This window comes from Apodemus sylvaticus, chromosome 3 (genome assembly GCF_947179515.1).
Source record: "Apodemus sylvaticus chromosome 3, mApoSyl1.1, whole genome shotgun sequence".
NCBI lineage: Eukaryota > Metazoa > Chordata > Mammalia > Rodentia > Muridae > Apodemus > Apodemus sylvaticus.
In genome coordinates, this window is record NC_067474.1 from 94,096,558 (window position 1) to 94,112,749 (window position 16,192).

General features: G+C 39.9%; 1 protein-coding gene across 6 annotated transcripts in view; it reads right to left on the reverse strand.

Annotated features, from left to right (window-relative positions):
* Positions 1-248: 248 nt before the first annotated feature.
* The window catches only part of Mpdz (multiple PDZ domain crumbs cell polarity complex component), a 152,442-nt gene continuing 136,498 nt past the window's right edge, over positions 249-16,192 (reverse strand). For all 6 annotated transcript variants that reach the window (XM_052176677.1, XM_052176679.1, XM_052176676.1 and 3 more), the window contains 12 exons: positions 15,269-15,414; positions 14,587-14,670; positions 14,245-14,438; positions 12,089-12,236; positions 9,537-9,623; positions 8,279-8,369; positions 7,420-7,463; positions 6,539-6,661; positions 5,313-5,417; positions 4,643-4,755; positions 3,433-3,556; positions 249-1,470 (listed from right to left, as the gene is read on the reverse strand). In XM_052176677.1, coding sequence (XP_052032637.1) covers positions 1,324-1,470; positions 3,433-3,556; positions 4,643-4,755; positions 5,313-5,417; positions 6,539-6,661; positions 7,420-7,463; positions 8,279-8,369; positions 9,537-9,623; positions 12,089-12,236; positions 14,245-14,438; positions 14,587-14,670; positions 15,269-15,414 — 1,406 coding nt within the window. In that variant the 3' untranslated portion in view covers positions 249-1,323. The remainder of the gene's footprint in view (positions 1,471-3,432; positions 3,557-4,642; positions 4,756-5,312; positions 5,418-6,538; positions 6,662-7,419; positions 7,464-8,278; positions 8,370-9,536; positions 9,624-12,088; positions 12,237-14,244; positions 14,439-14,586; positions 14,671-15,268; positions 15,415-16,192) is intronic.

The following is a 16,192-nucleotide window of genomic DNA, read 5'->3' on the forward strand; positions in this document are numbered from 1 at the left end:
GCATCCCTGAAAAAACAATTTGGAAGCAGAACACTTCTTTTCCTATGCCACTGTCTCCAGCTCACAAGAAGCCTATGAATGTCTGAGGCTACAGAGGGAAAAACAGAGGTTTCCACAAGGATGTTGTCCAAAGCTCTAATTGCATCTATGACGAGACTCAATAATTTAAAACAGTAAGTCTTGAACAATAACACTTTTCCCAATATAAAAACAAAGACAGCATCTGCTTGTTTGTTGTACACCACAGAAACTTATTTATTCACTTTCTGCATTTACACAAGAATGCTATAATAAAATATATGTATACGACTTCTGTTACAAATATAGATAATATTTAAAGTGACTTTATCTATTCTAATGTAGGAGTTTCACGCTCTAAAATGGGATTGAACACATAATTCCTCACCAGTTGTCTCAGTAAACAGCTCCATCTGTTTCCCTTAAACTATTGTATTGTAAGATGTTAACATACAGCACTGAGATGGAGTTACATTAACCCACTTAATTTTTCTGTCAATTTACTAATGGCATCCAACCAAAATAGTTACTAAGACATTGTCTTTTTCTATGTCATTAAGATTAATACTAATGGAAAAACAATAGCATGGTACAGTAATGTGTTTTCAATGTAGCATCAGTCTGCTAAATCAACATTGGAAGGTTCTGGGCTCCTTCTCAGTCTTCTGTGGCTACATGGATGTTTCCTAGAAGAACTGCAGCTAACACAGGGTAGCATCAGTATTTTACTTATAACCACATGAAAATATAGCAAGTTAAAACTGAAAACAAACACCAATCATTAAACGTGATTTCCTTTTAAAGCTTATGAAGACTGCTGAACAATTTTTAGCAGAAAAATATGCATTAGAGGTAAATAGAACCAACGTGCCACAGTGCTCACAATATTAAAACAGTAGACTATTCAAGAGCATTGCAAACACTTTCTTTTCTTCTTTTGGACTGTTGGATTGGGGAAGTTCTATGAAATTCAGCACTGTCTTCTCTTTTCTAAATTTCCACCTTTTATCTTAATTGGCTAACTTTGAATCATTTTGTTTCCATCCTAACAAGATGAGCATACAATAATTTTGTCAACTTGAGTATAAATTGTTAGATATCTTCAAGATAAAACCGAGGTTTATCTATGCAAATATCCCTTCGCTTTGAGCACAGGATCATGAAATGCAAAGTTAAAGGAAAAATGGTATTTGGTTGTTAGTAACCAATCACTGTTTCTCTCTCCCCCAGAAGTTTTCTCCAATCAGCACAGCATATGAACAGCTCCACTCTGTTACAGTAGGAGGTGAGCAAGTGGCCATCACTTCAAGAGAGAACCATGAGGGTGACGGTGCCCTTTGTCCGCTTAAGGATGGCAACAGCTTCTTCGTGGGTCACTCCTTCTAGACTCTGCCCATTGACAGCAATGATCTGATCGCCCCTTTTTAGACGCCCATCCTCTGCCGCTGCTCCCTGCAATCATAAAGTAGGCTTGTTTACTTGTGAAAGAACTCAGCCTCACACAAAGAAAAAGGGCTGACCAAGAATGTAAATTGCTCTGCGTGTATGCACACATTGCTCCCGGTGCCCCACGCCATCAGACAAGATGAGCACACACAAAAGAGGCCCTTCTTCCAAAACGGTTTTAACTCGGATTCCAATCTGGTGGTGACGTTAGCAGTCAACAGAGAAGTAGCTGGTGGATGTTTGTCCCTTTTTCTTTTTCTTTCTTTTCTTTTCTTTCCTTTCCTTTCCTTTCCTTTTCTTTTCTTTCTTTCTTTCTTTCTTTCTTTTTGCTGTTTAGCAAAGTAATTGGTGGCAACTAAAATTAATAAAGAATATTTGGGCATCTACCTAGCAGGAATGATTTCATAGAAATGTAGGCTTTTCTACACTGAAAAGAGGGCCTACAGAAAGACAAAGGATCAGGGAGGAACACAAGCAGCCTCATCAAACAAAGCTGTGGAGAACTCAGAGTCCACAGGTTTGCTGAGACAGCCCACATAGAGGCTGATCAGGGTAAGGTGAAGTGAGGACTGAAAAGCCATTGCTGGTCTGGGAGATGGCACTCCATGTAGTGTTTGTGCAGCATCAATGAGGCTCTGAATTCCATCCCAGCACACACCTCAGACACAAGTCCCCCAGTCACTGCTAAGTATAATTCTTTCTAAGCTTTGCAAAGAAAGACTGCTCAAGCTGTCTTGGTTTTTACTGCAAGGGAAAAGAGAGTCTTCCTATTCCTATAGGCTCTAAATAATTATGATTAAACACAGACATCACTATTTAAAAAAGAACTCCATCTAAGGCATGCACATAGATGATAATTATGCAATTAAATATAAGATTAAAAATATGGAAAAGTTAATGAGGAGCATATAATGATGAAATTCTTAAAATATGTTCTAACTAGCATGCCTTAAATAAATTGTTCCTAGGCCGAGGAAAAGGATTGCATGGCGCTTCTATTCATTGGCAAATGCTGTCTGTATTTTTGGATATACCAATAACTTTAAAAAAAAAAAAGAATCTCACAAATTAAGCCTACAGCTAGTTTGCCACAGAACGGCACTTTAAATTGGTTGAAAATAGTAGTATTTTTATAAAATAATAGAAACTTCATAAACTAACATAAAGGAGCATTTAAAGAGCCCCAGTGATCTCTGCAGGGCTGATGTTCTCTCTGCTCTTGTCCACTGTAAAGTATGAGAGTTTAGTTTTCTTCTGCAGGAAACATTGTTCAATTTTGTAGTCTTTGAAAATAGGTCTTAAGAACACATTATCAACCATTATATGCATTTCTAGTATTTTAACGACTTCATCAAAATTACAGTCCTTTTTATCCTTATTCTAAACATTTTAAGATAGTTTAGTAGACAACTATAACTATACACAGAGCTTTCTTTTCAAAAGTAATTGAATCCCTTGATTGCAAGTAATGCTTTATTGTAGACAGCAGGTCTGCTCACCACTTCTCACTTTTTTCTCTACTCAATGAAATTAAATGTATAAACACCCTAGCCATAATGTGAGATTAATTTTGTGTATTTTTCTGTACCTACTTTAGATTTCACAACTATAAAAGAGCACAGAGGATACACGCCAATCCTTGACAATAGATATATTACAAAAGTCCATTGTCAAAAGATAATCATGTGAGACTTTCTAGTCAATGGAAAAAGACAGGCTTCATTGATTATTTCATGTATATTGCTGAGAGTTTCCATGGAGTTTCAATTTGAACTATTTTTCTCTAAATGTAACTAACCCTCAAATAGGACAAAAATATTTAATAACCTGTTCCTGCAGGGATTTCAAAAGAAAATATCAATGTTAACCATTTGGCATCACCTCAGGCCATAAACTAAGAAGCCAGCTGCTGACCAGTGCTAATTAACGGCTAGTGTGGAACAGAATGGTTAAAAATCGAAAGCTTACCTTTGCAAACACTGTTTTAACATAAATTGGTAAGTCTCCATGGGGGCTGCCGTAGCCACCTACGATGCTGAACCCTAAGCCGTCGGGGCCTCGCTCTAGTGTGATGGTCTTAGACTGTGGAGGGCTACAGAAAAAGAGGAGAAAAAGGACACACACACACACACCCTTGCCTCTCTGTTTTGTGCTTTACCTGACTCAAACTACAGCCAGTATATTCTGTTCAGGAAGATGCTATTTATTGCATACTCTCATGGCACAGAAATTCTCATTGTTTTTCCAGTATATGGAGAGGGGATGGAAGTCAGAGAACCACAATGTAGGGTCATACACAATAGTCTTAATTTCAGACAGGAAAGTCGGCTGTGAAAGAGGTAAGGGCAGCACCAAATAACTGGAAAATTTAAGTGTGCCTCTCCTTACCTTTCATCTTTTCTAACACTTCTATATTTAGTGTTGTTTTCTAATATAGTCAGTATTTTCAATCAAAGTTCAATGAACAAGAGCAAGATGTCCTCTCAAAAATATCAAAACAGAAAACCCAGGAAGTGTAGTAGGGTGAACAGTTGGCTGTAGTCTACTCATGTCTGACTAGGTAACTATTTATAATCTAATCATCTCTGAGCAGGCATGTCTGTAATCTACCCATCTCTGCCTAGGTAACTGTTTATAATCTAGTCATCTCTGTTTAGGTAACTCTCTATAATCTACCCATCCCTGACTAGGTAACTATTTATAATCTAGTCATCTCTGTTTAGGTAACTCTCTATAATCTACCCATCCCTGACTAGGTAACTATTTATAATCTAGTCATCTCTGTTTAGGTAACTCTCTATAATCTACCCATCCCTGACTAGGTAACTATTTATAATCTAGTCATCTCTGACCAGGCAGTGGTCTGTAACCCGCCTATCTGACTATCTGACTAGAAGCATTGGCACTTTCTTTTTTTTTTCCTCAGACAGGGTTTCTCTGTGTAGCCCTGGCTGTCTTGGAACTCACTCTGTAGACCAGGCTGGTCTCGAACTCAGAAGTCCGCCTGCCTCTGCCTCCCAAGGCGTGTGCAACCACTCCTGGCACTTTCTACTTCATATGCCCTCTCCCTTTAGTTTACCTCTGTGTGAGTACCAAGAACATGGGACAGAGACTGCAATTGTCTCAATGATTTGATTTGGAAGGACTGAGAGACCTACCCTGATAATGTATTGCTCACCCTAAATCATCCGGAAATATACTGCTTGATGTCAGTCCAGTGAAAGCAAGGCAAGGACTGGCAAGCTCTTGCTGATGACCCGTGAGCACACTCACGTCTCCTCCAGCAACCACCTGTGTGGGGCAGTTAAACAAGACATTGCATGTTCACCTAGCCCAAGAGATAAAAGACAGCTCCAAAATAGGAACTCAGATAAAAATGAGTGTTTTCACTAACTACTTAAACACTGAGATGATTAAAACATTAGTGAAAAGAAAGAAACTTCACAATGCCCAGGTACCTTTTAAATGTCCAGATAGTAAAAATATCCTAAATTAAGTTCTACAATTTTCCTTGTTTTCAAATCATGACTTCATTTGCAACCATTTTTTTCAGAGATTTCAGAAGACATGCTACTCAGAGAGCACACAGGATTCTAACAATCATTGGCCGGGGAGGAGCTGTATTTTTCCCTTTAGATATAAAATTATGAAATAATGAAGGAACCAGGATGAAATGCTACAGAACATGTTTCATTATGCTTTCCTGGAGCTCTTAATTTAATCACTGTCGTTCATGGAATATATTAAGTAAACCTGTAGCAGAAGATCTAACGGAGTTCATTGACACCCAGAGCTCCTGTGTCCTCAGGCTACCTACACGGTGAACAGTGCTTGGGATAAAGCCTTACCTGCACTTCAATGGAGCCTGAGGCATTTTTCATCAAGTTAACCGCCTGTGTGTGAGTCATCCCATCAGTGGATGTGCCACAGATGGTGACAATCCTATCCCCAACCTGCAAGACAAACAGCCAGCATGCTGAGAGGACCGACAGGCCAGGGTGGTCTTTCTTCTCAGCCCTCAGTGAACACCTAAGCTGACACTAGCTTCTGAAATATAGCAGGAGGCCACTGACTCCATCTAAGAAGCAGCTTCAAAGGAGAGGGGTGTGACAGAGTGGATAGTTCTGCGGGAGGGAGAGTGATGAGAAAATCTCACTCTTCCCTGGGCCTTCTTTGTCCTGGGAAAGACATTACTTATTAAAACCATAAACAATCAGGGTCATTTGGAAGCCAGATTTTCTCTGGACATTATCACCATGTTAGATGAGACCGTAAGTCAGAGGTTGGCAAACGAAGGGCAGCACAGCCAAGCTGGCAGTGTCCACTTGAGTTAATCAGATTTGGGTGGAAAACAGCATGCTGACTTGGCTCTTTCACAGGACAGACCTGAGTAGTTGCAAGAGAGTCCTAGGCTCCAGTTTAAGTCATCGCTGTTGTCTCATAGGAAGTTAACTGAACTTACAACACTAGGGTATGATCAGTTTCTCAGTCCATCATAAATTAAGAGGTGCTGAATCATTCCCAAACTTGAAGTTATTTATCTAAGATATGGTTCCTTTGGAGACCTTGTTTGCAGCTTGGGCATAAAAGGTTTTACTTCAGGGAGACCAAGTCACTGCAGGAGAGGGTGCTAGGTTGACAGTGCAGTTCAGCATTGGGCCATCCCTTGACCATGAAGCAAATCTGTATGCTTTACAGTATATGAAGTCATATTTGCATTAAACTTCGGTAAAATTTATAATAAAGTAAGTAAACAACATTTTCCAATTTGTTATGGTCAAGTCAGCATTTAAACCAATAATACAAATGAAGTTTCCTTCTGTACTATGCTCTGAACACATCTTGTTTTCATTGTAATATGATCCAATGTTGTAATTTCCTTACAGTCTCACATCTGACCACACCATATTACCTTTTGCTATTGTTGACCTTTCACTTAACATAAGCTCATCCACTGAAAGCTACTGAAGGCAGATTTCAACCCTGAGCCCCTCCTGGCTCTAGGTAGTTAGGCTGAGAGGTGGAAATGCCTGCTAGATTTGCTAGGGCCACTGTGGTTAGTAGAAAAACTTACTCTGAGTTTTTGGGTTTGAGCTGCAACACCATTTGGGTGCATCATCGCAATAAAGACAGGGACGTCACCAAGTGGGCTGCCCACGCCTCCAGCTATGCTGAGTCCCAGCGAGTCAGCAGGCCCCTGCCGTGCAACACATACATTTCCGTCAAAGCAGTATTTTAAACTGACCTTTTGTTTGATCTTTGGCACACATATTCTGTTGCTAATTGGGATTCTCTAGGTACAAGGGTGGAAAATACTTCATTTGACACAGGGAGTTCATGGGGGAAAAAGCATCTGTTTGGAAAGTAAAGCAATCAACACATACTAAATCATGTTGAGATTGATAAAAGGCAAACTCAGGAACCGAGAGGACCACAAGGTGCAAAACCAAGCTGGCCATGTTCACACTCAGGATCTTACAATTCCTAGTGCAAGGCCTGGAGCACATGCACTGACCCCAACAAAGCTCTGGCCGTGTCTCATGGAGGACTGCTGTGTGTATGAAGCATACAATGACGGCATCCAGGGTTGAGAAGACTATACCATAGTCTCAGCAAACCATGCCTTTGTGGTCCCTCCTACACATGCCTGCCAGGACATGTCCTAAAGAAATGCTCATTCATCAGTACAGGAAGTGAGAGGCAGAGAATCATTCTGTGTCGGGGCACAATAACACCATTTTTTACAGTATAAAATATAAATCATGAATAAATTACTTATAGCTTACTCATTAAAATATATGAAAATATAAGGAACTTTACTATGGCTAAGAAATTTGGCAATGATTGAACTGCACTATTTCCAAAGTTTACAATGTACATATGTATTTTTTACATGTGCACTATAAAATATTCAACAAAATACAATCAAGAATGCCTTGCAAGATAGCAAATTACCTTTTTTATTTCGACTGTTCTTAATCCCTGAATTTCAGATGCCACTGTAAAGGCAAAAGCAGATAAGATGTGGGTGTTAAAACACGTTTATGCTTACCCCACTGTACCCAGTGCATGAAGCTGGATGGCACTCATGGCTTTCTGTTTTCAAAAGGGTACACTCAGTTACAGCAGTGCACACAATTAAATCCAGCTCACACAGAACTCCACTTCCTCAAGCAGAAAAACGTGCGTGCCATAGCGTTCTTCCCTCTGGGTTCGGCTCTGATTATATAACTGTACAATCCAGTCCGACTGAATTAGGAACAGAATATGCTTCAGACAGAAAGTGGCTCACACAGCTCAGAGGAGTAGTTATGGATGAGTTAAAAAAATCTATGCACTAAGTGTCTAAATCTCTAGAATATTAGTCAGTCACATTGCAAATCGAGACTGCCATATGGCGAGTTTCTTCAATTTGAAAATCTCTCAACCAACACACAAAGCCAAAAATCCTCCAAGCCATGATTGCATGTAATTAAAACACAGGAGGATTGTGTTGGTTTTCTCAAAATTTTTGTAATCTTCATGGAAAAAAAGAAGGTTTTGCTTAGTGGTATTTTCTGACTTACTGGAGTTACATTCAACAGAGAAAATGAACAAAATCAAATAACTAATCTGCTTGGTAAAAAAAAAATTACAGATGCATCTATAACTTGTAAGGCACACATACGTGGGGAAAACTGCCACAGAACATGCCTCGATTTGATCTGCACTTTGGTCACTACATGCTTTCTGTCTACATTAGGATACGGGATGGTGTAAGGGAGGAAAGTGGCTCAGTGGTAATAAATATAAAATAAAATAAAGCCAATCTTACATGCATTCTTCTTGGCGTTACTTTCCAAAGATTCTGACGTATTTATTCCAGAAAGCGGGAGCGTGAAGGAAGCCAGGCCGCCCTCGCTCACCTAGAATGGACCACAGCATCATCACCCAGGCAGCTGGGGATTTATGATTCCCCAAGTACAAAGTATTCCACAGTCCCATGTGTTTATCTCATCTAGAGCGAAACACTGTTACACCACACTGTCAAACAACAGTGGCTTCTGGCAATTTTAAAGGCAGCTTTAAGTATACTGGCTGGTTTCTTTTTTGTTTGTTTGTTTAAGGAATGATGATATAAATAACTGAAGATAATCTGAAGATTGAAGGAGAGCTGAAGTTGGTTGCAACTTTAGTAGTCTTTCATAATCCCTTTCAAGACTTATCTTCCTTTGAATTTAAACTACTACACAACACCCAGGGCTTAAAACTACATAATGAGGGCCAGCAAGCTAGGGCCCAATGGCAGGAATTAAGGAAGTCAGTCAGTAAACAGTCTTTATGAATAGACTCATGAAAATGAGGTTCTGCCATCCCAAGATAATACTGAGGAGAAAAGCTTGCCAAGAATCATACATTTGTTGTATTTGTGTGTTTGTGTGTGAATTTTCATGTATATATGTGTAGGAGGCCCACATATGCGTATAAGAATGCATGAATGTGGAGGCCGCAGGTCTACCTTTGACACCGTCCTCAGGATGCACCCATCTTGCTTCCTGAGCCAGCATTTGTCACTGGGACCTGGCACTTGCCAATGTGGCTAAGCTGCTTTACTAACCCACACCTGGGATCGAAAGCACCATAAACATTGGCTCTTTCATGAGTTCTAGGGATTTCACCTAAACCCTCATGCCAGCTTTGAATGCACTATCTCCCTAGCCATTAATATTTCAATACAGAGATGGTTCGTAATCACCTACCTGGAACTTTCTAGTTGAATACTGACTGATGCTTGTTTGACAGTATCTTCAGAGCATGTCACCTTGACTGGATTAGCCTACCCTGACTAGGAGGCTAACTTCTGAGACTGTGGAAGAAGAATGCTGGAAACAAGGCGCCTTCAAATTGTCGAGGGCCCTCAGGGTGCAGTGGTCCTGCCTGCCTGCCGTGCTTCGCTTCTTCCCTGTCAAACTCTACACTTGGCTGCGCATTGCTAGAGGGCTGGGCCTGTGTGTGACGCTAGGCAGCCTGTCTGGGAACATCGGAGTTCTGTCTCGCATGTGGACTGGTTCTTACACTCCACAGCTACTCACCTGGCTGCTTTGGGAAGGCCTCCTCTCTGTGTGGAAAGGAGCAGCCTTGATTCTCCCAACCTCCAGGGTTACTGTGCCTAGAGAACACTGATAGAGATGGTTTATGAAAATATTAAAACAAATCCTATAATCAGCTTTGGAAAAGCATGGCCTAAAACTAAAGGCATATTCATTCCTTTTGTGATTTCCATAGACAGGGCAATCTCAATCTTTTGTGAACAATGCTTTTTAAACATTTAAACTAAGAATAATGGCAATATAGCAGTCATAAGTGTCCATTTCAGTGTTCCACAATTTACATGGAGACCATTCCTATCAAAACAAACAGAAATTGAGAATTAAGTAATTTCTCAAGAAATACCATAATGTAAGGGCAAATGAGCCAGGCACACTCAGGGTTTAAAATGCGAATAAAAGCCATAAAACCACTACCCACACAACTTACCTTTCCTTAACAGAAAAGGTACTCAGGTAATTCAGTCATATTTCCTTGATGCACATGGCTGAGCAGACCCACCGCATAATACTTAAATACTTCTACAGTTGTAACGTTACAATGGCAATTCCCTTGCAGTCATTTAAGAGCTGACTTTAGGTAAGAAATACAGTGTAGTTTAATAGTTGAGGTAATTCAGGGAGGTGTCTGAGATCCTGCACTTTTAGAGACAGCTTTCCTATTACTGCAAAACCCCTTCAATGAAATTTATGTACAAAATTATGTGTATATTAAAGACCATCTCTTTAAACATAAAAAATTAGAAAAAACAGCAACAATCTGGAGCTAGCCAAACACACAACATACACATGTTTATGGCTCGTATTTTATATGGTCTCATTTTTAAAATGGCTGACTGAGCTGACTTTAAAACCATTTATGTTATCCCAACGAGACTTGCTTCTTTCTGTAAGATCCCTCAGTTTTACATTGCTAGCAACTGTTCCTAATTTATCTCCAAAAGGAAGTTGCTCTTCCTTAAAGAATTCTGGTTATGGGCTAAGCGTGGCTTCCTAGCACTCAAGAGGTTAAACAGGCAGGTCACTGAGTTTCAGGCTTGCTTAGGCTACACAGTGAGTTCCAGGATAGCCTGAGCTACACAGCAAGATTCAGTCTCAAACACCAATCCCATGCCCCTACAAAAAAATATTCTGGTCACTTTGTTTTGATGACTTTAATAGATAACATGCTTAATTCCTGTTCCATTAATAACTAATGATAGCTATTAATTAATGACAGTGCTAGATCTTATTGAAATCACAGAGGTTAAGGAGAAGCTTCACCTGAAAAAGGCCTCTGGGAGTTCAGTCTGAGAGGTTCCTAATAGCAGCAAGGCCCAGCAGCCCTACCAGCTGTGGGGCCGCCACACACAGGCTCCTGTTCACTCAAACCCAGACATGGGAAATAGGCCATGGTGGCATTTTCAAGTCCATATGGAATTAAGCTCCAGGTAAAATACATCAGGCAACAGACAATGCAGTAAGTAATACCTTACTGATAACAGTCTTCTCTAGAAGCTGAACCACTTCCTAAGTACCTCCCAGGAGTGGTGTTCTGGTGAGTGTTCAGTAGTTTACAGCTTATTTTCAGAGGGAGATGACTCCACCTTCCCAAAGGGAATGGTTCTTCATGATAAGCTTTCCTCTGAGGAAACCTACTTCATGGTGTAAATGCACTGAAGAACTAAGTCTGGTCCTCATCCTGGGGAGTTGCAACTCCTTCGGGGTCAAATGACCCTTTCACAGGCTCACACAATCAAATGACCCTTTCATAGGGTCACACGATCAAATATTCTGCAGAGCAGACATTTACATCATGACTCAGTAGAAAAATCACAGCTATGAAGTAGCAACAAAAATAATTTTATGGTTGTGTATCCCACAACCAACAGGAGGGGCTGTATTAAAAGTATCACAGCACTAGAGACGTTAAAAACTTAGTGTAAGGGATGCCAGGAGACAGCCTTATGACTGTCAGAGGAACTCTTGGTGGTGCGCCGGGTGAGTCGGTACTAAGCTACCTTTAGTCCTGAGGACTACCCACTGGAGAACAGTTTTACTCTAACTTTAAAATAAAATAATGTTGTTGGGTCAGATGGCAACAGGGCTACATGCTCCTTTGTGTGGAGCAGAGGAACATCCTGCCACTTAGGGTCACAAGACAAAATACCAATTGTCCTGTGCCTAGAAGGGGTTCATGAAGGAACTGAAAGGGAAAGATGAGAAAACATTGCCTCCTGTGAGGCTGTGGGGAGCTTGGGGGGCTTCCTAATGTCTCAGAGGACAGGCTACAAAGTCATAGGAATAAATTCAGAAAGAAACTTGAAAGAACATATGTTAGGACTTTTGTGGTCTGAATGTGCACTTTAAAGATTTCTGGCATTTCAGGTACTCATGTCATGAATTCTGCTAACAAAGTTATTAAGCAAATTTATAACAATATAATAAAGGGTCATCAATTTGCTGTTCAGGTATGGATGGTATCACACTGTTGTTTTATCTGAGAGGACTACTGACACACATAATTACTATACAACATTATGCTACTTGGTTTCTACCTTTAGCAGGGCAGCGACTGCCTCCTGGGTGGCATTACGGACATCTTCTCCATTCACCATTAAAATCTGGTCCCCTTGCATCAGTCTCCCATCAGCATCTGCAATGCCTCCTTTGACAATGTCTGATACAAATACTCCAGTGTCATTTCTGCAAGCAACAGTGGATTTCAGCAGTAAGCCTAGTTCTCAGCTGCAATGCAATGCTTATTTAATCAAAAGTTAATTATTCTAAGTGAAAACTGTGTCTATTTTTAAGAGGTTTTACAGTTTTGTGCAATACTGGGGCAGCTTTCACAGAATGAGAAGTAATAGTGAGTTTTATTTTAAAAGAGTATTTCATATATTCAAGTATCTCTCCTGTGCATATCTAGTCCTCATCTATTATGTACTGTTCATAAGTGAGTACCACAATTCTTTTAAACAGGAGTAGCAAGGCCTCAGGGGCTGGGTGCTGAGTGTTTTCTATGGACACTCTCCTGTAGTCATGTGATCATGCAGAGATTATCTTTAACATTATTGAAAATAAATGATAGAAACTTTTACTTACAACTTAACCACCATTACGACTATGTGTTTTAGGTCATTATAGTTAACTTTTACATACAATAGATTTATCCAAAGCAAACGAACATTATCTTATTCTCATTCTTTCACAAAACTATAAACAAACCCCTGGGAATTCTCATTAAGATACAAAGGTAAGTATAAATAGTATTGCACAATAAAATCTGAATTGCACAAGAGGACTTCAAACATTACATGTAATTACAAAATGGCTTCTTCTAACCATGGATTTTCTCCTTTTTAAATAGCGTGTTAGGATTAGATGGTCTCTTTGGATGTTTTCCAGGAAATGGTTAGAACTTATTATCAGAAGTTTATATGGATGCTCTGGTGACTCTGCAGGCGACAACAACCTTACTGAAGTGATTTTGCAAGAATAAGACTACAGTTCTGTATTCCAAAACAGCTTATTTTCCTAGACATGTTTCCACTGAGATTCAAGTAGCATCACATACTTTCCTTGTGCAAAAATAAAGTTGTCTTCAATTTTTTTTTTTTTTGCAAAAAAATAAACTGGTAAATATGTCCTTTTAATGCTAAAACTTAAGTGTGGCTGTGAAACAGGCTACACAGACCATAGATGGGGCCTCAGTGCAAGGCTGCTTTGAGACTGGTTTGTGAGGAGTAATGAGAGCTGATGGTAACTCAGGGTCTCTGCAGACTACGCAGACCCTGCTTCTGAGTTCTGACTCATTTCTCAACTATTCAATAGATTTTGATCCTGATGGTCTTATAACACACAAGGAAAAAATGTTTATAGAACTCACTACTGGTTAGTATGACTTCTATAAACATAACATAAATTAATATAAATATAAATTAATATAATCAATATAAATTACATATCAATATCTTTAGATATTATGTATGTATTTCAATAATACGGCAGTCACTCATCTGCCCCCAAGCCCTGCTTTATGCTTTCAGTCCTCTGCTGGTGGCACCTGCTTCACAGGACAACCCTTGCCCATAGGCTATCTACCCGCACTTGTGTGTAACAGAACAACTATCAGTGACCACTCTAAGCCTTAGGTTAGACACATCTGTTTTTGAAAACTCACAGCCATCCACTTTCTTAAATAGGGAACTCAGCTCCCTACGCACCTCAGTAGCTCTCAATAAAATCATTTGCTATAAGATTTGGAGTTTCATTCACCAGAGGATGAAATTTTAAAAATATTTTAATTTTTACCTATGTATTGTTATTTGGGTTCACGGAATCCCACTTGCGTGTAAGTATGTGAGAAGAGAGTGTATAGTCCCTGGAGTCATAGTAACAGACAGTTGTGCGCCACCCAGTGAGGGCACTGGAAAACGAACCTAGCCTATGGAAGAGCAGCAAATGCTCTAAAGCACTGAGCCATGTCTTCATCGTTCAGGGATGAATTTTCCTAGGTCAAGAATTATTCCTTATTTAACTGATCCTCAAGATATAACATGGCAGATACTTCATACCTTTGGCTGAAGACTATACAACCCTATAACACCCTGACTCATGCTGTCTACAATGGCAGAACATAAACTATTGATACATTCGATTAAGGTGACACTCAGTTTCAACAGCACCCTTGAGTTTGTTCTCTCCAACACACCTTTTGCCAACAATACTCAAGCCAAGGCCTTTGCCTGGCCTCTTCTGCAGCTCGATGGTGAAGGTATCGCATACATCGTCCTCTTTGTATGGAGCCTCGTCCCGGTAGAGCGTCAGCTGTACTCTTTGAGGAGTCTGCCTCAGGACATTGATTGCTTCATCATGTGTAGCCTTTCTCAAGTCAATCCCATTTACCTGTGCCGGAACAGGTTGGCACCGTGAGGAGCTGGGGGAGATGACTGAAGGAAGGGAGGACAGAGGAAGGAGGAAGGCAGCGAAGGAAGAGAAGCTCATCGCTCATGGCCTTTGCTTGTCACACTAGGTTAAAAAGAGGCCTTTGTACCTCCAGAATCTGGTCTCCCGCCCACAGTCTTCCATCTTTACATGCTGCTCCCTCTTCATAAACTTCATGGATAATAATAGCACCCTAGGGCCCAAACATAACATAAAGTGGTGTTATTCATTCTCTCTAGGAATGCTGAGAAGAAAGAATAAAAGACACTGTACTTTGATAGACAGCTAAAAGGACATATTTGCTGGGTCCGTATGTGAGCCATAATGTAAGAAAATACCTAAGGATGCGATTTCTTTAAAAGGCTAAAAGAAGCATATACTTTTTTCTAGGGATAAAGAAATCTGAATATAAAACTCATAAAATTTATAAAGCATACATGAATATAACAGAGATATAGCAACCTTCCTATCTACAAGTGAAAGGAATTTTAAAGTATTTTGACATGTAAAAAATTTGTATATCCAGTATTTCATACTCTCCTCTATATGGGGCTGAGATAACATGGGTATAAGTAAAGGAGAAGTTAAACCAAACCCAGCACCAGTGTAACAGAGTCTATTTAAGTTGGTCTTGACTTAGTCAAAGTCATAATCCTAAATTTGTATTACCAATGTTTTTTTTTTTCCTCAGCCTTCACATCAGACTTAATAAATGGGACAGAAATCACCTCATGGTCTCTTGGAGCACTCGAGGGCTCCTGTGGTGGGGCTTCTCTGAGTAAAATACTTACCAGCAGTGTGTCTGACCCCCCAACAATACTCAGTCCCAGGCCTGTTTGGCCTTTGGAAATCTCAATTGTTGTCTCGCAGCCAGGGATGATGGGGCAGGTGGCAGGGTCAGAAGCAAAGACTGCTGGTGTGGAGGACCTGCTTGCACCTAGAAGTGAGTTCAGAACGAAGGATCCACAAATGGAAAATGATTAGAAAACACACTCACCAAATTCAGCACACAAGTTGCCTTTGAGGATGGAGAAAAAGATGAGGGGAAAGATACCTTCAAATCTGTCTTGAGTATTTTAGCTCTTCTGTATTTAAAATAATCAAAGTAGTATGACTAGTCCATCATCATTAAACTGGAGCTAGGCTTGTGATTACTTGTTTATTTTTATGTTATCTTGTATTTTTTAAGTTTCTTAAGGTAAAAGGGACAGAGTATAAAGGAGAACAATCTAGAGTTAGGATGAGCCTCTAGTCTGAATTTAGTAGCCTATACTTCACCAAAACCAAATACAGGCTTCACCACACTGAGAGTCAGGCTGGCTTGCACAGACTCCCAAGCACACAGAGGAACTAAGCTCATCATCAATTCTGGTCATGGTGCTACACCATGGTTTGACAGTTTTTATTTTCTTTTCCTTTGTTTCCTCAAGAGTCTCCTCTCATGTAATTAATTCTGAGCATTTATAAATACATGCAAAAATATTCACTTTATTCATTTCTAATCTTTCTCCTTGAGTCTCATTTGATATTTTTATACTTCTGACAACAAATCTTGCTACATACCTTTCTGAATTGGAGAGATAAGAAAACAGTGTGAAAAAATAAAAAGAACAATCTACGGCCTGTCTTCTGAGTACGCACACAACACGTGTTTTATGACCCAGGAAAAAGTAGGTTTCCAAGTGCTACTCTTTAGTTTGTGCTGTGGACAAGCT